General features: G+C 42.2%; 1 protein-coding gene across 2 annotated transcripts in view; it reads left to right on the top strand.

Annotated features, from left to right (window-relative positions):
• Window positions 1–27,244, top strand: part of LOC129699513 (son of sevenless homolog 1) — a 147,077-nt gene that overhangs the window by 85,921 nt on the left and 33,912 nt on the right. For both annotated transcript variants that reach the window (XM_055639372.1, XM_055639371.1), the window contains exons 6-10: window positions 252–395; window positions 1,186–1,296; window positions 1,401–1,499; window positions 4,087–4,214; window positions 5,234–5,889. In XM_055639372.1, the coding sequence (XP_055495347.1) occupies window positions 252–395; window positions 1,186–1,296; window positions 1,401–1,499; window positions 4,087–4,214; window positions 5,234–5,889 (1,138 nt within the window). The remainder of the gene's footprint in view (window positions 1–251; window positions 396–1,185; window positions 1,297–1,400; window positions 1,500–4,086; window positions 4,215–5,233; window positions 5,890–27,244) is intronic.

Genomic DNA, 27,244 nt, shown 5'->3' with positions numbered 1-27,244 from the left:
CTTAGACACCCCGAACATTGGAAAAATATTCTTACTGTCTACCCTGTCTATCCACCTCATAAATGTTGTTCATTGCCTTGCACACTCAGATACATAGAAACATAGAAAATTGGTGCAGGAGTAGGCTATTCGGCCCTTTATACAATTAGCATTTGCTATTTAAACATTTGAGAATAATTCCTAAATTTGCACTGTTGTAAATATTCAGTTTCTTAGGTAGATCGTAAGGTTTTATCATTGTCTTTTCATAGGATGTAGAAACCATTTTTAGCCGTATTGCGGATATCCACGAGTTGACAGTAAAACTATTGGGCCTAATTGAGGATACTGTGGAAATGACAGATGAAGGGAGCCCACATCCCTTAGTGGGAAGCTGCTTTGAAGACTTAGCTGAGGTAAGCGATGAGACTTTATATAAAACTTCATGCCTGACACAAATACATCAAATATAGCAAATAGACCAAATTTCCCATACTAATAGATAAACTTACTGTATCACGAGATCTTTTTCAGCAAAGAACATGATATTTCTTCCAAAAGTGGGAGATTAAGCTATCTGGTTCGGGCTATGATCATGTTGAATTTGCTGCAACTGCGGCAATAAAACAAAATGAGAGGGGAAAAAAACACAAGCTCTATCTCAGCAGTGTATGGTCTCAAACTTGTGAGAAATGCATAGAATTAAGAAGAGTACTGATGTGCCACAGTGAAAACATATACAAGATTATTTTTCTTTAAAGAGATTCTAAACCACCATTGACCTTTTCTGGCCATATGTTATATAGAGCAGCCTTTTCAGAGGCCTCCATTTGTGTTGCTCAAAGCAGGAAAATATTTTGACTTGTTCATTGTATTTAATTTAGTAGTTGATTCATTTCCTTTAAGTCCACTTCAGTCAGTTTTGAGATTATTTTAAGCATATCACGTTTAGGAAATGGAATTGGCAAAAATTGTCTGGATAATTTGGTATTAATTGGGATTGCATGTTTTACACATAGTTACCATCATTTTTGGTGCCATGACTTTTATTATTGCCAAATCTGTCTGCAGTGTTAGTTGTATTTATGAATGTTTCTCCTTGCCATAAACTTACAAAATCTTGATGTCTTTTCAGTGAGTAGTGGGAAAAGTGCATATATTTACTAACACAAAATGACATATTTTAATATATATTTGATCTTACAGGAGTTAGCATTTGATCCGTATGAAAACTATGCGCAGGACATACTGCGACCTGGTTTTCATGACCATTTCCTCAGCCTTCTGTCAAAGCCTGGTGCTGCATTCTATTTGCAGGTGAGCACTTGCATGTTTGTGGCTATCTAAGAATCTGCCTCCTAAACAAGCAATGACGATTTTAATCTAGATCTGACAAGACTAATTGGTATGTTTCATTTCAGTCAATTGGTGAAGGTTTCAAAGAAGCCGTGCAGTATGTTCTTCCTAGACTGTTACTGGCACCAGTTTACCATTGTTTGCATTATTTTGAACTTCTAAAGGTATGTACAGGAATTATTTTGCACTGTACTACTCTGACTGTCAATGACTTAATGCATGGAGTGCTAATGTTCCAGAATGTGAAATGCATGTATTTCTATATATTATTTAGCATGATTTGGTAGAAATCAATCCAGAGGAGATAGCTGAGCCAAACCTCATGAAGAATATCCATCCACTTAAACTGATTTTACCCGTCTAACATTTCCTCTGATTTCACAACCCTAATCGTGCTTGTATAAGTACCCCTTCAATGCCTTTTGAATGACCACGTACACTCTATCCAGCACCATAACATGTTGCATCTTCTAAAGGACTCTTAGTGAGTTTGTTGATCATGATTCATCAAGGAAAAACATTTTTTTAATTATTGTAATTTAATCGCTTAAAACATTTTAAAAATTATTGTAATTTAATTGCTGATTCCAAAGAAGTAAGAGCAGGAGTAACAACAGCAACAACATCTTGAGCATTTTTATCTTTTAAGTAAGATCATGACAGATCTTCAGCCTCTATTTTTCCACCCAACATCTTTATCTCTTAATTTCCTTTGAGCCCAAGTATCTACTTCAGCAGCATTCAACATATGAATATCTAATGTACTGATGGGTAGAGAATTCCACAAACTCTCAATCTTCTGAGCTAAGAAATTTATTTTCCCCTCAGCTCTAAATCACCTGGGCTTTATTCTGATCGATTTTAAGATTTCCAGTTAGGGAAGCAGGCCCTTCAGAATCCAACTGTTTAAGCTTTTCATTGGTTGTGTAGGAAAGAACTGTAGATGCTGGTTTAAATCGAAGATAGACACAAAATGCTGGAGTAACTCAGCGGGACAGGCAGCATCTTTGGCGAGAAGGAATGGGTGATGTTTCGGGTCGTGTCAAGATCTGAAACGTCACCTATTCCTTCTCTCCAGAGATGCTGCCTATCTCGCTGAGTTACTCCAGAATTTTATGTTAACCTTTTCATAGGTTTATCTGATTCAATGAGATCAACTTCCAGTATTTAACTGCAAGAGCAATGGCCCATCTTCCACAAACTGTTATCATTAGACAAAGCCTTCATGTCAGGAGTTAATTGAGTGAGCTTTTGTTGACTGCACCTCTTTTTTCCCTTGGAGTGAACTAAAGCAGATGTCACTTCCAAGTGTAATCTTGTCAAAGCTCTTTGTGATTGCAGCAAGGCTTCCGAATCTTGCCAATTTCTTTACAGTAAAAGTCAGCATTCCATTTGCTTTCCCAATTGATCAAAATATATGCATCTTAAGTTTCAGTTTCTCCATTTGCAAGGACACTGAAAATCCTTCTTCGTACCAATATTTAAATGTTATATTTTAAACTGTACTCCATTTAAAAAAATTTCCAACCAAATTGATTAACCTCAAATTTCTTCACATCATACTTGACCTTTTAACCTTTTATGTCAGTTCACAGGGTCTTGGTGCTCTTCTCAGAGCTAGGCTTCCTCAAAGTATACTGCTAACCATTTCATCTAACTCTTAACATAGAATGTAAACAGCCCCAGAAGCCCCAGAGCTGATTTTTTAAGTTTACGTTTATTATTGTCAGGTGTACCGAGGTACAGTGAAAAGCGTTGTTTTGCATGCTATCCAATCAAATCAGATAACACTGTACATAACTACAATCAAGCCAAACTCAACAATAGGTTGAGCAAAGGGGAAAATACAGAGTGCAGAATATAGTTCTCTGATTTTCTAGGGCAACCGTTCCGGAGACAAAGTCCAATGTTTGCAATGGGGTAGCTGAGGATCAGACAATCCCCTAACTTATGGACGGACCATTTTGAAGCCTGTTAACCGAAATTGGAAGATACTGACTGCTCTGGTGTCTAGTGGTGTGTGTTTTCAAGCTTCTATACCTTCTGCCTGATGGAAGCCGGGAAAAGGAGGAGTGACCGGGGTGGAACAGTGCACAAAGTTGTAGAATAGCATGTGAAGCCCAGAAAGGCAAAACCTCTCAGACCAATTACATGAAAATAAAAGTGCACGAAAAATCAGAATGACAGTGGAAAATATGTCCCTAAAATAATAGACTGCTTGTTTATGTATGTTTACAGGGTTTGCGAGATGCTTCTTAGCTGCTATTCCATAATCAGGAGGGATACTTGCAGTTCTGGTTTTACTTCTATATTTTTACTCCCATGGTCATGATGTCCTAGCAAATAAATACCTGACATCTGAAATGCCTAATGTTGTTAATATGAAAAGTAAAGCTGACTTACCTGAAAAAAAAGTATCAAAATGTTTTTATCTCACTATTGCTAACCTTCTATTGTTTTTCTTTGCCATCTCTGTTCACTTAACTTCAGTTTGCGTAATGCAGCGGGCATCCATTATCATTAAAGTAGGATAACGTTTGAACATTCTTTTACTGTTTTTTGTAAAGTCTATTAAAAAGCAGATTTCAATTCAGTCTGAATCTGTTGATAGTTGCTACAAATAAAAATTCAAACATTTTTATATTCTTCAAATTCTCGCAGTCGTGTTTCTCAATGCATCATATCATTTTATTCCTCATTTAAACAATCTTTGTAAACTGCCCAAACTTTATTCTTTTCTCATCTCAACAGCAATTAGAAGAGAAAAGTGACAATGAAGAAGACAAAGAATGCTTAAAGCAAGCCATAACTGCATTGCTTAACTTGCAGAGCAGTATGGAAAGGATTTGTTCAAAAAGTCTTGCAAAGAGAAGGCTGAGGTAAGCAATTTCCATTCATCCCTGAAATTTTCCTGATTGGCCACAAGTGTAAGTTCCGTTGTTCCCATTTCCTCTTAACTATTCTCAACAATAAACCGCTTTAGTGGCAAGCCTGATTTTTTTTACACAGGAAGTAACGTCAGGTGTAAAAAGCTTGTTTTTATTCAAATTGTTTTATGTGCATAAGGCTTTTACAGCTGAAGCTAAATTCAGGCAACATCCTAATAATGAACATGACAGCTTTGTTGCGCATGAGTAGGTAAGCAGTGAAACACTGAACGTAATACATTAAAGCTTGTTTGTTTAAGCAACAGGCTACAATATTTTGCTTTAAAGATTAAAGACATTCCATTAAAATATTCAATAGAAGGATCTCTGCTGTGGTACTGTCTTTGCTAAGAAATGGGTGAATGTTTACATTATGTTTCAGTTGTGATTTTGTTGTTTTTTCTCTAAAGAGTCCAAACTTGATAGATTTGTTCCACTTACTATGTAAGTTGATGAAATCAGCACCATTTTAACTGTAACAAGTAAGACAATGGCCATTCTCTAATCGATGGCCTTCTGAGCTGAGAGAGATTGTAAAGTGACTCGCAGTAGGTGAATGTGCTTTCTCATTTGGGCTGCTGGAAGCAGTGCAGTCTGTAGTGTGTTGCGACTTGCCAGGAAGAAAGGAAAAAAACAGCAAGGCTGACCCACCTTGCAAAAGCCTGCTGCATGTTGACAATCGTGACTTTTGGCAACATCCCAAGAAAAGTCCGTGACCTGAATTCTGAACTAAGGACAAAAGTGAGAAAAAAATGTCAGAAGTGATCCACTGTATAATTTTTAAACTGCTAAACAGTTCATATCCAATACACTGGAAGATTTAGTGGTTATATCTCCGCTTTTCTACATTAAAAGGAATATTATTAAAAGTGTAAACTTTTACTTCAGAAGTATATCATTGTACAGACAACTGAGGTAAAACTTCAGTGCTAAGATATTGAACTTTGATAGAGCATTATTTTCTCTTCTAGCGAGTCTGCCTGTCGCTTTTATAATCAACAAATGAAAAGCAAACACCTGGCAATTAAGAAAATGAATGAAATCCAGAAAAACATTGACGGCTGGGAAGGCAAGGATATTGGACAGTGCTGCAATGAATTTATCATGGAAGGCACATTGACACGTGTGGGGGCAAAACATGAAAGACACATCTTCCTATTTGACGGATTGATGATTTGCTGTAAATCAAATCATGGTCAGCCTAGATTACCTGGTGGGAATTGCGCTGAATATCGTCTCAAAGAGAAGTTTTTCATGCGGAAGGTACAAATCAATGATAAGGATGACACCAATGAGTACAAACATGCCTTTGAAATTATCTTGAAGGATGAAAACAGTGTAATATTTGCTGCCAAATCCGCAGAGGAGAAGAATAACTGGATGGCAGCTTTAATTTCCTTACAATATCGGAGTACACTGGAGCGGATGTTGGATGCCACTATGCTGCAAGAGGAAAAAGAGGAGCCACTTAGACTCCCAAGTCCTGAGGTGTACAGATTTGCTGAACCAGACTCTGAGGAGAACATTGTATTTGAGGAGAACGTACATTCTAAATCAGGAATTCCCATTATCAAAGCTGGAACAGTTATCAAACTGATCGAGCGACTAACTTACCATATGTATGCAGGTAGGCAGAGATTTTTCGGTATAATCTCCTTGCTATATTGAGGTGTTTTATGACTTTAGAGTTAATGGCTTGTAAATAGTTTTGTAAATGTTGAATGGAGTGTACACTCTTGTTCAAAACATAAAGTTCTGGAGGATTTCAGTGGGTTAGGCAGCATCTATGGAGAGAATAGACAGATGACATTTCAGGTCAGGAACCTTCTTCACACCCTGAAGAGGGAACCCAACCCGAAACAGCGCATGTCCATTCCCCCTGCAGATGCTGCCTGATCCGCTGAGTTACTCCAGCACTCTGTGTTTTGCTCAAGATTCCAGCATCTGCAGTTCCTTGTATTTACACACTCACTCAGCTGTCTATAAATGGCAGTTGCACCAGTCGAACTCTTACATCCATTGAAAATGAAAGGAAAACCTCAGGATGTTGGAAATACAACAACGAAAATGCCAGAAATGTTCAGCAAGTCGAGCAACATCTGTGGAAAGAGTAACAGTCAATGTTTCAAGTCAGTGGCTTGGTGGGAAGATGGGATGTGTTCCTCAAGTTTATATTGGGCATTGTGACAGCAGGGTCTAAAGTCAGAGGGGTCAGAGTAGTGATGAGATGAACAAAGTGACTGGAGTCCCTGGTCACCATTATGGACTGAATGGCCGTGGTCTGCAAAGTCGTCACCCAATCTACATTTAGTTTCTTCAACAAAGCCCAACCAAAACTTAAGGTAGAACATTTCATCTTCCCACTGGGCGTGTAACTTAACAATTCATTAATTTAACTAATCAGCACTTTTAGTAGGTGTATCGGATCCAGTGAGTTCTGATGGAAAATCAATGTATAACGTTAATTCAGCTTTTGTCTTTCCGCAGATGCTGCATGATCTGCTGGGAATCTCCAGTATTTTTCAGATTTCTGGCAATTGCAGTGTTTTATTTTCTATTTTTTTTTCTCTCTCAGCTGTTCTCATTTATCTCCTTTTAATTCTCCAGACAAATCGTAGGTTAATCACCTAATCACAGGCTCTCCCCACGCTCTCTCAGCCAACAGCACCTCTGAGTGCATCACTACTCAGTCACCACGTTTCCCCCATAATTTAACACTTGTTCAATTTCGTACTTTTCCGTTTGCTAGTTAAAGGTAATTTCTGAAAAGTTTTCTCTGTTTCCCCCTCATGGATTCTGCCTGAATATTTTTAGCATGTAAACAAATCTTTTGCATTTTTTTTTATTGTGCTCAAATATTAACAAAAGGAGATAAAGCAAGCATTTCAATAGCAGTAAGCTCCTTTAATGCTGTTTGTGTGTACAACATGAATAATAGTACAGGACCGCCCTTGGTTACAGCAGCATTACATTCCTGTGAACTGTTTGTAACCCTGACAGTTCGCCAGTTGGAAATTTGGCCACATTTGGCAGCTGCTGCATGCATCTTCTACTGTGTTGTTTGCACACAGCAGAAGATGCATGCAGCAGCTGGCAAATTCATCCCGCGTGTTTCCCAAATGCGTAGTTGTTTGTTGGGCCTATACATACTTTGAGTGTCTGTAAGCTGGGGATGACCTGTAATGAATTACAAATAAAGAAGGAAGTCAGGGTTAAAAACTCAGAAGTATTTCTTATCATTCATTTAAATCATATTAACGCTAGAAAGTAATTTATCTTTTGTTTCACAAGTTACTCAACTTTTCCAAGGGCTCTTAATGGAGATCTTGGCAATCTTATTTAGGCTTCACTATAGATAGTGCATGCCTGAGGCACATGTATGAATTGATGGTAGACAAAAATGCTGGAGAAGCTCAGCGGGTGAGGCAGCATCTGCGGAGTGAAGGAATAGGTGACGTTTCGGGTCGAGACCTTTCTTCAGACCCTCCTTCACTCCATAGATGCTGCCTCATCCGCTGAGTTTCTCCAGCATTTTTGTCTACCTTCGATTTTCCCAGCATCTGCAGTTCTTGTTTAAACATGTATGAATTGATCATGATTTGCTCCTCTAATTCATGACTTTCTTGCATTAAATAACGTTTGACAGCTCTGTATCTGAAATATTCTCTGGTTCTTTTTTGTTCCAGTGGTTTGTTTATCTAGAATATTTATAACAGATGTCTGTGAGAGAGCATAAGACATTTCTAATCTTGGAACTTTCCCTGTTATCATCTGTGTACAGCAGGGAAGTTAAGATTTCAGACAGAATATTTAATAGCTCCTGGAGCGGGGCCTACATCACTGCCCCGCGCGGCTTGGAATGGCCGCGGGACTCTGCGAGCGTACGCCGGGGGCTTTAACACCAAGACCCGGTGTGCGACCTCGCACCACCCGGCGTCTAATTTAATGGCCCTGGGACAATCGCCATCGCCAGCCGGGGGCTTTGAAGATTTCAGACAGAATATTTAATTTGCAAGATCTATTTTCTGGAGGAAATATATGTGTGAATATCTGTAGTTGATTGTCAATGTGTCATATTTTAAGTTAAATCTACATGAACATTTTTTTTATGAGAGCAAGGCTGCGTATTGGTGCACTACTTGCCTTCATAAGTTCTCGGAGCAGATTAAGGCCATTCGGCCCATAAAGTCTACTCCGCCATTCAATCATGGCTGATCTATCTTTCCCTCTCAATCCCGCTCTCTTGCCTTTGCCCCATAACCCCTGACACTCGTACTAATCAAGAATCTGTCAATCTCCGCCTTAAAAATATCCATTGGCGCCCTCACAGCCGTCTGTAACAATGAATTCCACAGATTCGCCACTCTGACAAAATAAATTCCTCTTCACCTCCTTTCTAAAGGTACGTCCTTTTATTCTGAGACTATGGCCTCTAGTCCTAGACTCTCCCACTTGTGTAAACAAGTCCCTTTGCACCTCCGATTTCTGAATGGATGCTGAATGATTCAACAGTTGTTCATTGAAGATTTTTGGGGGCCCTTTTCCCTTGGTTCCCTTTTGTTTTACCAAAAGAGAATCATAAGGCACTAGAACAATTGATGCACTTCTTTAGTGAGATAAAGATAGTGTGATTTTTGATAAATTGTGAACTTCTGAATATGAAGGATACATTTCTGGGAAAAGTACAACTTTCTCCTTTATACGTTCAGTAAAAAACACTCCTGGAAAGTGATGTAATTTACTTTCTCTAACATTGTTGTAATGCAAATCCTCAGAACATGATTTCTTCCACAGCTTGCATGATGCTGGACATTACGATCAATGAGTTTTTTTTCTGTTTTAGATTCATGTCTGTATTAGCAGAGATATAAGTATTCTGTTCTGCTGTTTTATGGTACTCTAATAATTATTTAGTAAACTCCATGTTTGGTCACTGACATATTAGTTTCAAAACAATCTTCACGTTTCTCAGTAAAATTTATTTTTAATTTATTTCCCGAAATGCCCACTCCATAGCAACTTCCTGTCATGTGATTCAAACTCCACTTCAATTCTTCTCACTTTTCTCTGATTTTTCTTCAAAGTATCACTGCAGATATAAATATACTCAGCTATATTCATGGTCATGCTTTTGGCCAGTCTACTTCATGTGATCTTTATTCCACTTGTAACTAAGATTGATATCTTCCCTTAACCCCTGTCTGCTCCTTTCTCGTTTTAAGTTCAATCTTAAAATCTATGTCCTATGTCATTGGATCTAATACCTCATTCCATGACTCAGTGTAAAACAGTGTAAATTAAATTATTTACTTTATTTCATTACATCAAAGGTATAGTATGAATGCATTTTATTTCATTTTGACATGAATACAATTTTTTCCAATTCAACTCTGTCAAGTATCCTTAATTTTATATGCAAGTCAGAGAAATGTTAGGTGTTAGGAAGTAAATAGTGCATTAATTTGTATTAGTGGTGGAAAGGTGCTTCCTGTTCGATCCTCTCACACACCCAATGAGGTGTTCATAAAAGATGTTTCTACCGTTTGTGAAAGTTAATTTGAATTCACTACCTCCTGTTTCTTTCCTGTCAGAAAATGTACTTGTTGTTCTCCTTTTTCAGTTTTTACATTTTTTTTTTTAAATGCTGTGCAAATAGGGACAGAATTGCCAAGGTTTTGAGGCAGTTGACCTATGCCCAGCATATATTTCGCTAAAATGTGTTCTATTTATAGTCTACTGGTGTTTAAGTGCACTCTTGTGTGCGTCAACAGTGTGTCCGTTTCCTTTCTTGTGGAATGCAAGGATGATTGTTTTCAAAGAAGCTTATTGTTCAGTCTTGATTCAGAACTGTTTGTAGCAGGGCTGGGCAATTGGAGGATTTGGAGTGTTATAAAGTATTGAACTTCCTGGATAAAGTTTTGAAACCACTCTTACATGTTTAAAGATATAACTTGTTCTTTCGGCTAATTGACGAAGACTACAAAATTATGCTAAATGAATACAGTAAACATAAATCCTGCATGTAAAATCTTTAATCTTGCTTAATGGTTGTGAATCAGAATATGCCATTTTGTAACCATCGCTATCTTTTTGGGCAAAATGATTTGGGTAGTATAATGTCCTGCCCTTCTAGTTTGTTATACAATGAGGAAGGTAAGTTATTTAATAAAGTCATATATTTAGTACAGTAGTAATTTACTGGAGATGCACTGACTTGAGAAATCAAGATTCAAATACACTGATATCTAAAAAAATCACATTGTTGAATTTTCAAGATAAATTCCAAACCTATTTAAAGTTTCCTAAATCTTCTTCAAGACATCAATCTCCATTCCTTCAAGCTGCCCCAACCCTGCACTGGATTTTGTCAGTGCTGAGAGATTGAAAGGGGTTACTGTTCAGAGGGATCTGGATATTCTTGTACATAAATCACAATATTAGTTAATACAAAAAGTGTACTGGAAGGCAAAGAGTACTTGGGCTTGAACTGCAAGAGAATTTAAGAACAAGAGGAAATATATATTTCTAACTCCTGTTGAGACTGCTTCTGCAATATTATGTACTGATGTGATCTCCCCATCTAAAGAAGGATATTTGTACAGTAGAGTTAAGGGCCTGTCCCACTTACGTGTCCTTGGCACGCAAATTACGCGACCTCGTGGTTACATTGAGGCGCATGGGCATCGTATGGCCGCGCGGGCCGGTCCCACTGAGAAGCGCCGAGCGGTATGGAGATGTGCGCGACATCGCGCGGGGCTCTTAAATTTTTGTAGCAAACAAAATCTTCGCGCGCCAACGGCCTGTCGCGGAACTGACGGCCAAAATGGGACAGTCCCAAGACCCTGGCGTGACGCAACGCCTCACCTTCAACAGCAGCAGAAGCAGGCAAACGATCGCCAAACTCGGCCTGGGGCTCACGGCCGTTGCGGTCCGGATCCGCCCCCACTTCTAATCCCAGAGAGGGGCCAAGAAAATTGAAGATGGACACAAAATGCAGGAGTAACTCAGCGGGACCGGCAGCATCTCTGGAGAGAAGCAATGGGTGATGTTTTGGGTCAAGACCCTTCTTTCAGACTGAAGAAGAGTCTCGACACGAAACATCACCCATTCGTTCTCTCCAGAGATGCTGCCGGTCCCGCTGAGTCACTCCAGCATTTTGTGTCCATCTTCAAATGATGTCACGCGCTCCAGACAGCTGTGCGGTCGAATAAAATCGCGCGCGACCTTCGCGGGACCGTCGCACCTGAACGCGACCACGAGGTCGCGTAATTAGCGTGCCAAGGACATGCAAGTGGGACAGGCCCTTTAGTGCAATAGAAGGTCAAATAGATTGACTCTTGAGTCAGTGAATTTGTTGTATGAGGAGAGATTAAGCAGCCTGATCCTATACTGTCTTGAGTTTAGAAACATGATGGTAATGTCAGAAATATCTGTAGACTGGTGATGTAGATGATGTTTCCAGTGAATCACCTCTGATTGAAATTGAAATTCTTCCCAATGCCTTTCTATGTCCTTGCAAGCCTAGTAAGTAAAGACAACTGTACCATTTGAAATCCTGGAACTGATTAATCTCATTTGGATGGTTCTAAGGTAGATATTTATTCTTTGCCTCCTTATGTCTAAGAGGTGAAAAAATGAATAGATATGGCAGAGAACCGGGTGGTTCAACAGTAGAAATTTCATCTCCGCTTCCTTGTATCTAATGCCCGTCCCACTTAGGAAACCTGAACGGAAACCTCTGGAGACTTTGCGCCCACCCAAGGTTTCCGTGCGGTTCCCGGAGGTTTTTGTCAGTCTCCTTAATGGTCAAAAGTCGTCTCCACTTCTTTTATGTTCCGCCGATTATTTAAAAAAATTCAAAACCGGCCGTGACTAAAAATAGGTTGCCGTTTTAAAAATTGGTGATTTTTTAGTTAAGCCAGTTGCGATGCTAGTTGAAGGTGGTTGCCGGAGGTTGCAGGTAGTGGAAGGTAAGATCTTTTTTTCACCCAGTTTTATTCCACTAGGGAGGTCTTACCTTCAACTACCTGCAACCTCCGGCAACCACCTTCAACTAGCATCGCAACTGGCTTCAACTAAAAAATTACCGATTTTTAAAATGGCAATATTTATAAAAGCTTAACATATCTCAAAAATCAAAAGTAATAAGCATTATACATTAGCATTCAGACTTCTTTAGCGATTCTTCTATCTTCACCTTTGCCTTCTAAAACCAGACATATCTTGGTTATCGGTTTTACCAAGACGTTCTTAGTCTGAAGTCGTACTGTACGCACCAAACCCTTAACGTCTGTCATGATCTCCAGTATCTTTCTTGCAGCAGAATTAGCTTTGATAATCCAATATTTCTTACGAAGTTGCGACAGCATGTGGTTCCTTCCTCCATGTCCAATCCGTTCATGAATATGTCATAACAATAATGTTGAAATATGAAAGTCCTTCGAGAGAATAATAGGATGCTTAGCCTCTTCAGGCATTGCTAGTCTATTCATGCGACCCCCTACTCTCAGAAGTCCTTCCTCCAAGGCCGGATCAAGCTTATACAATTGACTGTCTCTTTTGACACCATGTACTCCAGCTTCTAACATCGATATTTCTTCTTTGTATCTTTGTCTTGGACAGAAAGAAATAATCACATTTTCTGCCTTGTGAAGATCATCAAGACGTAAACCCTGTCCACAATACGATGCCTTAAAAACTTGCATCTTCTTTTCAACCTTCTCCTTTAGTTTTTCAGGATCTTCTTCAGAAATACTTTCAGCAATCTCTTTCCTTTTTCGAGCAAATACCAATAACTTTGATTTAGCTTTAAGAACCCAAACTACCACAGTCACCAACTTATTCCATGATGAAAAATGGGTAGTTAAGTAATTTGTTATGTTCGATGAATCCTTAGCAATAACATTCACTGTGACGTTTTGTTTAATTTCTGGATCATTAGCTGAGATTTCCAATCCCAGCTGAAGCTTTGGCCATTCTCTGTCTGGCTCACGGAGAAACTCTGGTCCATTGATCCATCTCTTATTGCTTAAGAAGCGATCTGCTGTTAATCCTCTAGTCTAGAAGCTTCATCCGCAGGATTTTCCTTAGTATTAACATATTTCCACTGTGATACATTAGTAGCTCTCCTTACATAAGAGATTCTGTTTGCTACAAATGTTAGAAAATGCTTGTTCTCATTTTTAAAGTATTTAAGCACTGGAGTACTATCAGTCCAGAAGATAGATTTCTCCAGCTGAAGCTGCAGTTCCTTATGCAGCATTATGTCAACTTTAACAGCTAGGACTGCGGCAGTAAGTTCCATTCTGGGAATCGTCATATGCTTCAATGGTGTCACTCTGGCTTTTCCTATTAAGAATGCAACATGTACTTCTTTGTTATCATTTTCCAATCTTAGATATGAAACAGTACCGTAGCCACTTTCACTTGCATCTGAAAAGTGATGCAGCTGTGCATATCTGATTTGACCAAAGTTTGTAGGCTTCATGCACCGGTCCACTTTGAATTCTGAGATCTTGTTGAGATCAGCTAACCATTCTGAATTTTGCCTTATACTCTCAACCCATCCAAGTTTTTCCTTACAAAGATCCTGCAAAATCAACTTGTCTGGCAGTGTAAATGGTGCAAGAAATTCCAAAAGGTCGTAAACAGAACCAATCACGGATAGGATACCCCTTCTAGTACATGATCGCTCTTGAATCGAGATTCTGAACTGGAACACATCTGTTTCGGCACACCAGTGTAGTTCCAGTGTCCTTTCCATTGGCAGATTGTCTTTGTCCAAATCCAACTCCCTGGCCTCCTGGGCTCTGTCATCTAGTGGAATGCCCTCCAATACAACACAGCTGTTGCTGATCCACTTGGATAGCATGAATCCTCCCTTATTACAAAGAGAAGTCAGATGTTTCACCATTTGAATTGCTTCCTCTTACGTAGACATGGATTACGTAAACAATCATCCACATAGAAATTATTCTTTACTGTATTTATCACTTCTTCTGGAAAGTGAGCTTTATTGTCCTCGGCGGTCTTCCTTAATGCAAAGTTTGGACAACTTGGTGATGACACTGCTCCACAGAGATGTACCTTCATCCGGAATTCAACTAGATCTTGTTGTGCATCACCATCACTCCACCATAGGAATCGCAAATATGCTTTTCTGATACTTTGATTTGAAACATTACTTTAACGTCAGCCATCAAAGCAATCGGTTCTTGTCTGAATTTAATGAGAACTATGTGAGTTGGTAAGGTCTGGACCTTGCAGTAGTTGACAGTTAAGTGATGTTCCTCTGAAGACTGCAGCACAGTCAAAGACCACCCTCAAGGTCCCTTTCTTTGAGTAATACATCCCATGGTGTGGAATATACCCAAGCTCCCTGTCACTTCGATTTAGCTGATCTGTAAGTACCATTTCAGCATAATCATTGTCAATCATGTCCTTTAGGAAAGATGTATATTCATCATGAAATTTCGTATTCTTGCCAAATACCCGTATCAGATTCTGGGTGTGCTGCTCTGCAATGTGACGATTATTTGGCAGACTTAACACTTTCCTGTTTGAAAGGTAAGTCTAGACAATAATGTCCTTCTGTCGTCTTTACTGAGTGGTTCATAACATCCAAGAACTTTAACTCCTCTCTGGCCATTTCTTCTGATTCCATGCGGGTTTTTTCATTGAAGTCGTGATTGTATTGCTTGATCAATAGCTCTTCTAATTTAACAGTAGATATTTGGTTGACAGCAGCAGCACCAGGGTGGTTATTCTGGTTCCTGCTTCTGGTGTTCCTTCTCAAGGAGCCATAGACAACCCATCCGAGTTGGGTTCTCACAGCAAATAGTCCGTCCCCTTGGCTGCTGACAAACTCTTTAGGTTCCAATGCCTTCAAAGCATTTGTAGGTTGATACCAGAATTTAGTTTAGGTATCTTGACATCCCTCAAGTAAGGCCATTGTTTCAAGTCTTCTTGCTTGGGTATATTTAGATGAGAAACAGGCATGGTCTCATGTGTAAACACATCAGATAGTTGTTTAAAATTGTCTTCATCCAGACTAGATATTTCCATACCTGTAATATGATGACTATCGCAGCATTTCTCTTTATTTATTGTACGCAATAGAATCTTAGTCTTTTCTCCTGTGATGTCCAGCCTTCTCATCAAGCTTTCTGTGCAAAAGGTAGCCGAACTTCCATGATCGAAAAATGCATATGTTTGCAACATTGTATTCCCATGGCTGCTCCTTACCTTTACTGGTAAGACGGAGAAAATACAGGTTTCTAACCCGGCCCCAGTATGTGCATTTATCTGAGGTGAGGTAACAGCATCACTTGTAGCTGGCTTCTCCTCCTGTTCTATTTGCTCCGGCTTCTTTTCCGTATTCTTCTGTTCAGTATGAAGTAATTGAGGATGATCTTGTCTGCACTTATTACAAGTTATACGACTCTTGCAGTCTCGAGCCATGTGTCCTTTCTTCAAACATCCAAAACAGATTCCCTTCTCCTTTAGGAAATCCATCTTTTCTATATATTCCTTCTTGAATTTTCAACACCACCTTATGGTGTGACCAACCTCATCACATGACAAACAGAACCCTTTTTGCTTAATAGTGGATACATCTCCTTTTGTTCCTCCTGTCGTTTCTACAGGTATTATAGCAGTAGCAAAATTGCTTTCCTTTGGTCCTGATCTTCCTTTTGTTTTAGTACAGGTAGAACCTTTAACAGTTGCTGGTTTAGAATCGTGAATACTCCCATGGCGTGGATCTGACATTAACCTTACTCCCTTTTCCATGAAATTCACCAGGTCAGGAAGCATGGCTGGCTGACTGTGGTCTTCCTGATCTGACCTGCTCTATCTCTCCACCTTTCTCCAAGCCGATAGTAGCAATGTTACAAAATTTTGAGATTTTAAAAATCAAGTCTGCAATTTATCCCATCAGATAAAGCATAAAAATAAGTTTAATTTGACACCCAATTCACTTTCATATCTTCAGTATTAAAAAAGTTATGGCCATTTTCATACTCTGAAATTAGCATATTGTTCCCTATTGCTTTTCCATTGACTTAACTCAAAAGCTGTGATTGAGGACAGTCAAAACCCATAACTTTCTTAACAATTAAGAGAACTGAATGAAATTTTCAGTTATTATAGATTGAAGCATTCTGAAACATATTTGAAACCATTTTACTTGGATGACCTTAAATTAAAGCATATAATTAGTTAGTTACCTAATTGTAGCTAATTACAAAATTCAATGACTAGATCTAAACATCTATCCATTTCTTAAGAAAAGGTTAACATTTTTAAATAGCCTAAGTGTTCAAATAACATACACACAAGAATTCCCGTAAATTAATGGCCATTTAAATCATCTTGCGAGTGAGATTTTGTGGAACGCTATCGTTTGGAACGTTGCGGTTTCCCATATTGGCAGGAAAAGCACTGCCGGTTTGTATGGGGCCTAAATCACCTTTTCGCAATGTAAAATTTGGATTAAAGTAATCCTAAAAAGCAAGTTTATATGTAAAATAAACGGCTTACCTTTATTTGTCCCGTACCGGAGATCCATCCCGTTGTCGGCGTTATAAGTCTATTATTATTTTACTCCTGCTATTAAATTGTCCAGCGATGTTTATAAAAAAACTTCAGAAAAAACGCAAGTCGGATCGATTATTCTTCAGCAGCTTGAGAAAGATCGACTCCGACAGGCAGGAGAAATGGCATTTTAATCCCGCCCCCCTCTCAAAGGCGCCAAAGTCGGGCGCATGGCCAGTGGCAGAACTGCAGAGTTTTGTAACATACCTACCTATAGGGCAGTTTTAGAATGATAGTTCTCATATTACTAATAACATTAATTTCTTCCATGTGGTCGAGATTTCTCATCAAGCTACAACAACCTCTAAGAAATATCGCAAACTCATGCAATGCCTTCACATCTTCTGCCTTGATAGCTGTCCAAGCAGAGGCCTTCTTCATGTATGCATTAGCAATCTTCTGTTCATTACCAAATTGTTATTTAAGCAATTTTCTTGCCATTTGATAGCCCTCCTCTGCAGACAAATTTCGACAACTTATTATAAGCTGCTTTGCATGTCCGCTTGTATTTTGCTCCAGAAATCGTAAGCGATCTCTTTCATAAGTGGTTTTCATTTCCACTCCTTCATGAAACGCTATTATGAAAGGTACATATTGCAAAGGATCACCATCATACTTAGGAATTTCCATTGGCGGTAAGGTGGAAGAGAGCTTTTGTTGAGCTAGGAGCTTGCCGATTCTCATTTGATTCCTCACCAATTCATAGAATTCACTTTGAGATCCCTGGCTGGGAGCAGATGGATGATGATGAACAGGCCTCTGAAAAGAGTACTGGTCTGGGTAAGTTTTGTCACAATCCCCATCAGTTGTTTGTCCCTGGCTGGGGGCAAATGGATAAAAAACAGGCCTCTGAAAATCTTGGCTTGTACAAGCCTGTGTATTGGGGCTCTGAGAAGACTGCTGGGTCGCTGGCTAATTACGAGCCTCAACAGACAGCCCAAATGTTGTTTGCTTCGGTCTAGCTCCTTGTTGCTAAAATGAAGTTTTGTCGCCCATCCACCCACCCGGTGATAGTTCTGAGATATGCCAGATATTCTCTGGCTGTAGATTTGATTTTGCTGCTATTTCCAGCTTAGCATCTCCTTCTTGGACTAAGGAACTCTCCTTCTGAAATATTCTCGAGCCGCATCTTGTACCTTGACCTTCCAGTATCTCCTTCTTTGCCTTGGCAGCTGCCAACTTTGTGGCTATTTCCAGCCGTTCTTTCTCCTTCCTCAATGCCTTTTTCGTTCCTCAGCCTCTTTCTTCAAGAGGCCAAACCTCCTCTGGACCTCCTCTGGACCCTCTCCAACGCCAGCACATCCCTCCTCGGATATGGTGCCCAATACTGCTCACAATGCTCCAAATGCGGTTTGACCAGTGCCTTTTAGAACCTCAGCATTACATCCCTGCTTTTATATTCTAGACTTCTTGAAATGAATGTTAACATTACATTTGCCTTCCTTTCTACTGATTCCATCCTTGACAATACATGTGAATCTTGAGGGCAAGCTATTGTATCTTCTGCCCGACAGGAGAGGGAATGAGGGAGTAAGTAGTCCATGAATGTGTTCGCTGCTAAGTTCTAGGAATAGAATTAGGCCTTTGACCAATCAAGTCTACTCCGCCATTCAAACATGGCTGATCTATCTTACCCTCTCAACCCCATTTTCCCGCCTTTGCCCCGTAACCCCTGATTTCCTTACTAATCAAGAATATGTCAATCTCTGCCTTAAAAATATCTATTGATTTGGCCTCCACAGCCGCCTCTGGCAATGAATTCTGCACATTCGCCACCCTCTGATTATAGAAATTCCATCCTGAGGCATTGTGAAGTATAGTTGGGGTGAGGAGAAGTTGGTTTGTGTGATGGACTGGGCTACACCCTCAACTCTCTTCTATTTCTTGCGGTCTTGGACAGAGCAGTTGCCAGACCTAGTTGTGATGCACAATGTTTGGATGCTTTCCATAGTACTTCTCCAGAAATTGGTAAGAGTTGGGTCAATGTGATTGCCCAGGACAAATTGTTGGTGATATTTGCACCTAAGAACCTGAAGCTTTTGACTCATCTGCACTTCAGTATCATTGATGTTAACTGTAGGGTGCACACCACCCTGTTTCCTGAAGTCGATAACTAGCTCCTTGTTTTTTTTTTCTGACATTGAGGGAAAGGTTGTTATTTTGATTTAATGTCACTGAGTCCTCTGTGTCCTTCCTGTACTCCATCTCGTCATTATTTGAGTTCAGACCATTAGCTGCTCTAGATGTCAGCTGATCTACATCGGTGAGACCAAGCGGAGGCTTGGCAATCGTTTCGCCGAACACTCGGTCCACATTAACCAACCTGACCTCCCGGTGGCTCAGCACTTCAACTCCCCCTCCCATTCCATATCCGACCTCTCTGTCCTGGGTCTCCTCCATGGCCAGAGCGAGCACCACCGGAAATTGGAGGAACAGCACCTCATATTCCGCTTGGGGAGTCTGCATCCTGGGGGCATGAACATTGAATTCTCCCAATTTTGTTAGCCCTTGCTGTCTCCTCCCCTTCCTATCTCTCCCTCAGCCCTTGGGCTCCTCCTCCTCCTTTTTCCTTTCTTCTCCCGCCCCCCACCCCCCATCAGTCTGAAGAAGGGTTTTGTCCCGAAACGTTGCCTATTTCCTTTGCTCCATAGATGCTGCTGCACCCGCTGAGTTTCTCCAGCATTTTTGTGTACCTAAGGTAAACTTGTAAGTTGAGTTAGAGACAAATTTAATCATACAATCGTGAGTGTATAGGGAGTTTTGGTGAGGATGTTTTGTTGCATATCTGGGGGTCAGAACGTCAAGGGTCCAGTGGCCAAGTAGACTGCTGATTCCTAGGTCCAGGAGTTTGGAGTTGGAATTATGGTGTTGAAGGCAGATTTATCTATATCTCTATCTCTATAATACTAAAACTCTTCCTATTGTTTGTGTTTGTGCTGACGATGTGTCAATCTGTTTTTCCTATATTCTTCCAGACGCTAGGCCACAGCCTTCCCATTTTCACATATCCTTCTCACATTTTTCCCGTCGTAGCGATAAACATCTTCCTGTCGCAGTCCCACCTATATTTCCGATTATATTAATCCTTTAAATTTTAAAAACAGCCACAAAAACGCAGCGATTTCGGGGTTAAGAAATCCGAGTGACGTCACAATGTACTCGCAAGACAGGATGGGACAGTCCGGGAGGGAGGGGCACTCCAGCGCTCGCGGTGAATGAGGAGTGGCAGCGGCTGCCGGCGCCCGACAACTAGTGGCGAGGGTGGTGCCGCGGGCCCTGGCTGGAGCTCGAGCTGGAGTGAGGGCCGAGCCCGGGGCTTGGGATGGGGCCGTGACCGGTGCCGAGAAAGAAGCTGCCGCTGGAACCACGGACGAGCCGGGGTCAGGGATGAGCCCGGAGATGAAGTCGGAGCCTGCACTGAAGCCCAGGTGGCGGCCGAGCTGACGGCTGGAGTCTACAGCCAGGGCTGGGCTGAGTGTGAGAACCAGGCTGAGTTCCAGGCCCTGGCGCTGCTCTTCGACCTGGGTAGGTCCTGCAGCATGGAATGGGAGTGAGGGGAGGAGGATGAGAGAAATGAGGAGGAGAGAGATGGGGTGGGGAGTGGGGTGGTAGAGGGAGATGGGGGGGGAAATCGAATGTTCTGATGTTTACTCGATGAGTATTCTTTTCAAGCAAAAAATGAGCCTATATTGATGTTAGAGATCCTGCGATGGTGCCTTTGCAAATGAGGGGTATTACCTTTAACCTAAAAGAACCCTAAAAATGTTGCATTGTTTGAGTATCTGTATGTGTGTGTGTCTGTGTATACCTGTCAAACGTGTATCTGTGGATGTGTGGATGTAAGTGTGTGTGTATGTGTGGATGGACGTAAGTGTGAATGGATGTATGTGTGCATGTATGTGTGGATGTATATATGTGCATGGATGTGTACATGTATGTCTGCGTGCGGATGGATGTATGTGTGTGTGGTGTATGTGTGCATGTATGTGCATGCATGGAAGTGTGCTAATCATTTATTTCCCCAATTTATTTGTTTACATTACATCTGATCTTCATCTGAATATTCTTCATCAGATTCTAAGTCTTTTGGAGTAATAGAGTTTCTGCAGTCAACACACTTACATAAATCTGTACATGGCACACCATGTTGTTGACATGAGCATCTTCCTTTCACTGCACTTCATTTCTCACAGTTTGTTTTCTTGCATGAACTATGTTAATTCTAGCAAGGTGCTTGGGGCTGGAGGCAGATCACCGCAGTCAATGTCGAATTCACTACCGACAATTTTCCACCCATGTCCCTTTGGACTGGGAATTTGTGGAAACTGTTCCAGACATTTTGAATGTATAGGGTGATTTCACTAAAGGTCACTGGAGCGTAGATCCGCACCCACGTGACCAAAATTCTCAAGTGGAGGACACTCGAGGGTTCGGTACATGTTAGTGGATGGGAAAAAACGTATTTTCCCACCCGTTAAAAACATAGAAAACGGCGAGGTTGTGAGCTGCAATTTACTGTGCCAGTCGGGGTGACCGTGAGGCACAGCTACCTAGATTTACAGGGGAAAAAAAAGATAGCAAGTAAGGTAAATTCAAGAGGGAACTGAAGGTGCCAAACCGGCGGAAATGAACAGCCGACATTTGCCGTGGATATTTACAGGTCCAAAATATCGGGAATTATCGCGTTTGCTCGCTGAATTTATCAAAAGTAAGTTAATAATGCCTTACTTTTGATGAAATTCAGCGAGCAAACGCGATAATTCCCGATATTTTGGACCTGTAAATATCCACGGCAAATGTCGGCTGTTCATTTCCGCCGGTTTGGCACCTTCAGTTCCCTCTTGAATTTACCTTACTTGCTATCTTTTTTTTTCCCTGTAAATCTAGGTAGCTGTGCCTCACGGTCACCCCGACTGGCACAGTAAATTGCAGCTCACAACCTCGCCGTTTTCTATGTTTTTAACGGGTGGGAAAATGCGTTTTTTCCCATCCACTAACATGTACCGAACCCTCGAGTGTCCTCCACTTGAGAATTTTGGTCACGTGGGTGCGGATCTACGCTCCAGTGACCTTTAGTGAAATCACCCTATAGCAGCCTGGTAATTTGCTTTCTGAGCGAGTCTGCAGTGGGTGGAAGACGAGGCTCTGATTTTGTTAACATAAGGAACAGGTTGTATCTAGCTTCATCTACTTTCTCACAGCCCTGCCCATACAGGTGCACAACCTTTTATCCGAAAGCCTTGGGACCAGACACTTTTCGTAATTCAGAATTTTTCGGCTTTCGGAATGGAAGATTTTTAGCGTAGATTTAAACGGCTGGCTCAGTGGTAGAGTGCTCGGTTCATATCCGCAAGGTCGCGAGTTTGCGCCTCGATCCCGGCAGTTACTCGATCGCGAGTTTGAGTCTTCAATGTAGTTTTTTCTTGCAGAATAGGAGAGAATAGGGAGGGTTAGGCTGGGATCATTCTCTGCGAAATAATCTTAGTGCGGGAGACAAGTGTAGGAGAGGTGTACTGACTGTGTGGGCAGAACTTTGGAAGTGATTGCCCACCATTCTCAAAAGCCGCTGTGTCTCCCTGTCCCTCCAACTCCAGAGGAAGCTGCTGCCCGATGGGCCGCTACGGCGACAAGTGGCAGTTCGCCCACAGCCCGAGCTGCGCCCCCTCATCCGCAACCCGGGTTCCTCTGCAGTTGGAGCGGGGCTGGGCTAGAGTTGTTTGCTGGCTGTGAGTCTCTGGGATCTCCGTGCTTGCAGTGGGTGGGGGGTTGTCCCGATGAGGGGGCGCATCGGGCTGTGGGCGAACTCACTTGTCGCTGTAATCGGGGAGCGGCTTCTGGTGGTCCTGACGTCTCTCAGCTCCTGTCCAGGGGGATGGCCGGAGACGTCAGGACCACCAGGAACCCGCTCCCCGATGCGCCGCTACAGCGACAAGTGGCAGTTCGCCCACAGCCCGAGCTGCGCCCCCTCATCCGCAACCCGGGTTCCTCTGGAGTTGGAGCGGGGCTGGGCTAGAGTTGCTGCTGGCTGTGAGTCTCTGGGATCTCCGTGCTTGCAGTCGGTGTCCCGTTGGTCCTGACGTCTCCAGTCACCCCCCCGGACTGGAGCTGAGACTGGGAACTGTACCGCCCTTGCCCCCTCCCTCTGCAACTGCAAACAACCCCACAGTTCCCAGTCTCAGCTCCTGTACAGCCGGTCTTGAGGTGAATCCGTTGAGAAGTGGGAAAGCTCTGAACAACTTCGCCCACAGCCCGAGCTGCGCCCCCTCATCCGCAACCTCAAGACCAAGACGCACCTTGCACACCATCAGCTTCGGTCATAACGGGGAGCGTGTTCCTCTGGAATTGGAACGGGGCTGGGCTGCTGCTGGCTGTGGGTCTCTGGGATCTCCGTGCTTGCAGTGGGCCTGGGGGTCGGTGTCCCGTTGGTCCTGACGTCTCCGGTGACTGGCACTAGCTCCGACGTGAAGACAGTGCAAAACCCCCGCGCCGGTGCAATGGGTGGGGAGCTGGAGAGGGGAGGGAAGGGGTCACATACATGGCCGGGAAGCAGAGGGGTGTAGGTGGGGTGAAACTGAAGGGAGCGACAATTTGCTGCTGCCTGCCCCCTGAGTAACTCAGCGGGCAGGCAGCAGAAGACTGTCAATTATTAACCCTCCCGCGCAATATACCCTCACCTTCTCTTTTATGAATGGGGATTTAGTTCACCTTTCTTCGAGGACCGACCGGAGGTTCCGCTGTCACCTCTGCGGGCCGCCCTCGGTGAACGTTTTCAAGGACCTTTCTTCAAGGACTGAAAAAATGTCGCTATTCGGAGGTTTTCGTTATTTGGAACTTCGGATAAAAGGTTGTGCACCTGTATAACTTGCAAACAAATGTATCTACCTTTCAGCAATTCATCAGTGACTGTGAATGAGCTTCCCATTTCATGAAAAGTGACCTGGGTAGCTGTGTCACTTACAAGCAACATTGGATTTGGATTTTCCATGAAATGAGCTGTGAAACAGTGCAAGGATGTCAAAGTTTAGATGACAGCTGGTCCCAGATAAGAGCTAATCTTTCATAGACTCGTACTCCTTCTCCTGTTGCCTTTTCGAGTGTGCAATAATAATTCTGCTCCAATACGTTGTGACACAGCGACTCCAATCACAAACACATCTGTGTCAGGTCTGGGTAGGGTTGGGTATCTAGCTGTGTCTGTTGGAGTTGATGGTTGATGACTAGCAGCATACTGATGATGAAGGAAAAGACGATGGATCGAAGCAGTCTCTTTGGGGCCAGCTCATCTGCTTTACCATCAGGAACTGCCTCTTGAGGTGATTCACCTGCTTCAGGGTTTTCAGCATCTTGAACTCAATTGAAAGAGGAAAAAGAAAGCATAAAAAGAATGAAAAGTAAAATAAATCAACATCCTCATCTTTTCATTTATCAAAGTAACATCATATAAATACAAATAATTGTTGTTTGAGTCCTATCATTACCGTTCTTCCTTCTAGACCTTGCTATAGCTCGATTTATCGTTGTTATGTGACGCAGAAGTGACGATAGCGCTCTGCATGATAACGCGAGATACACTGCTGCCTCCTAATAATAGAATTTTCTACCATAGATAATTAGTTCAAGTTCACATACACCAATTCATTTCTACATAAACATCAACCAATTCTGACCATTTATCACTCTGATGGAAGCCTATAATGTTCAATCAATATTCCTCCGTTTTCCTCCATGGTCGTTGCCTGGAAACGGTCACTATGGACGGCACAATGTACAGCCTCCCTCCCCTCCGCGGAGATGATCCAAACATACTCCGCGGCTCCACATTCGTGAATCGGCCGCTTCTTAACAGAGACCGTGGCATCACTATGTTAAAGCCGCGTGGTCGGAGCACTTTTACTCGGTAAGTGATCGCAGGCAGCTCCGAGATTAGATGTTAAAGATTTATTAGACTACAACAAGCTGGCATTAGTGAAAATGTTTAATTTACTTTGTTATGGATACACATAATTTAAGCCCTGAACTTCATGAATGAATGAGTGAATGAATGAATGAATGAATAAAAGGGCACAATTATACAGATTAATTTTCTTAAATTCAGACTTTAGATCTTACCTTTCAGTTCCAGTTGATTCACAAAGTTTGACTGGTTTCACAAATTGGCTGTCCTCTTTGTGTTGCAGCACCTTAGCAGCGACTTTGCTTTCAAGACTTTCTTCCTCGTCCATCCACTTAGCTGCATATTCTTCAGACTTCTTAATGCTTTTCTCACTAAATTCAATTACCCTGCTGCAAGTTTCCACAACATGTATTCCACAGAACAACAAAGAACCTTCATCAGAATCTCCAGTAAAACAGGCATCAGTAGAAGCACTCTCAGCCATGATGTGTGCTCCCTGCCTAGCTAGCCTGAAACAAAGCGCGTGATTGGCCAACTGGCGTCCGTCTCAATGTTAAACGTGCTTTGATTGGACTAAAAATACCCAAAAAATTTCAGTTTTTTCTCTAATTTAATAAAAGATGTACAAGTTTTGTTCTTGACGAGTTTCAGGATGATTTATATAATATTTTTACACAATGTGAACATTTCATGTAGTTCCATGAGTTGGGTCATGAAACTGCACAAAAAAGCTCCTCGGCCCACAGCCTATATCGACTGAAGCCAATGGACATTCAAAAGACAAGCTCTTCCAGCTTTCTTCCCCCACACCCCTACTACAATTAATCTGAGGAAGGGTCCCAATCCAAAACGTCACCTAATCATGCCTCTCCAGAGATGCTGCCTGTCCCGCTGAGTTACTCCAGCACTCTGTTTTTTTTTTCAGGACTGGTCCTGTATCCAGAAAATGGGTTTATTTTAAGGGAGTAAGTCTTTAAGATATTTTCTTCACGTGATGCAAAGCTCCAAATTTTTCCTGAAGTATTTGAACATGTAACCTTTCAAATAATTTGACATGGACAAGATTAATCATCTATGTGGGATACAGTGATCATCATTAGCACAAACCTGACTGGATGAAGATTATCTCTGTCTGAAGATGGATCTCGTCCCATATATATATACCACCTATCCGTTTTCTCCAGAAATGCTGCCTGACCCATTTAAGTTACTCTAGCAGATTGTGTTCTTTATTTAAATATTTCTGCTCCTATAAATATACTCTTTATAATGTTTCCAAAAATCAATTGTCTAGTTATGATTCCCACTGCATCTACCATTTGTAACATTGAAGTCTGTCAAAAAAATACCAGCCGTGGTAGGACATCTGTAAATCTGGAGGAAGAACCACCAGAGGGACATTGATTGTGATCCATCTTCCAAACATTACATTGAAAGAGCTTGGACAGGCAATACCAGAATTATTTTTAAATCAGCTTGCAATGTTTCAGTACAAGATTGCCAGTCTAGATTTGTTTTGGGGTAATTTAAGCTATTAAGAGTTATAAATACAGGTGCACAACCTTTTATCCGACGATCCAAATAACGAAAACCTCCGAATAGCGACATTTTTTCAGTCCTTGAATAAAGGTCCTTGAAAACGTTCACGGAGGGCGGCCCGCAGAGGTGACAGCGGAACCTCCGGTCGGTCCTCGAAGAAAGGGGAACTAAATCCCCATTCATAAAAGAGAAGGTGAGGGTATATTGCGCGGGAGGGTTAATAATTGACAATATGCTGCTGCCTGCCCGCTGAGTTATAAAGTTCCCACGGTAGACTCACGATACACAGTGTATCGTGAGTCTTGCGTGGGAACTTTTTTAACTCGGCGTGCAGGCAGCAGTAGATTGTCGCTCCCTTCAGTTTCACCCCACCTACACCCACCCCTCTGCTTCCCGGCCATGTGTGTGACCCCTTCCCTCCCCTCTCCAGCTCCCCGCGCATTGCACCGGCGCGGGGGGTTTGCACTGTCTTCACGCCGGAGCCAGTGCCAGTCACCAGAGACGTCAGGACCAACGGGACACCGACCCCCAGGCCCACTGCAAGCACAGAGATCCCAGAGACCCACAGCCAGCAGCAGCCCAGCCCCGTTCCAATTCCAGAGGAACACGCTCTCCGCTGTCCCCGTAGGGGCAGCAGGTGATGGCTCGGGCTGTGACGTCTCCGGCCACCCCCCTGTACAGGAGCTGAGACTGGGAACTGTGGTTACACAAAAAAGCTGGAGTTGTTTGCAGTTGCAGAGGGAGGGGGCAAGGGCGGTACAGTTCCCAGTCTCAGCTCCTGTACAGGGGGGTGGCCGGGGACGTCAGGACCAACGGGACACTGACTGCAAGCACGGAGATCCCAGAGACTCACAGCCAGCAGCAACTCTAGCCCAGCCCCGCTCCAACTACAGAGGAACCCGGGTCGCGGATGAGGGGGCGCAGCTCGGGCTGTGGGCGAACTGCCACTTGTCGC

Source organism: Leucoraja erinacea, chromosome 8, assembly GCF_028641065.1.
Source record: "Leucoraja erinacea ecotype New England chromosome 8, Leri_hhj_1, whole genome shotgun sequence".
NCBI lineage: Eukaryota > Metazoa > Chordata > Chondrichthyes > Rajiformes > Rajidae > Leucoraja > Leucoraja erinaceus.
Note: the sequence above shows the minus strand (reverse complement) of the source record. Positions and strands in the feature narration are given on the sequence as shown.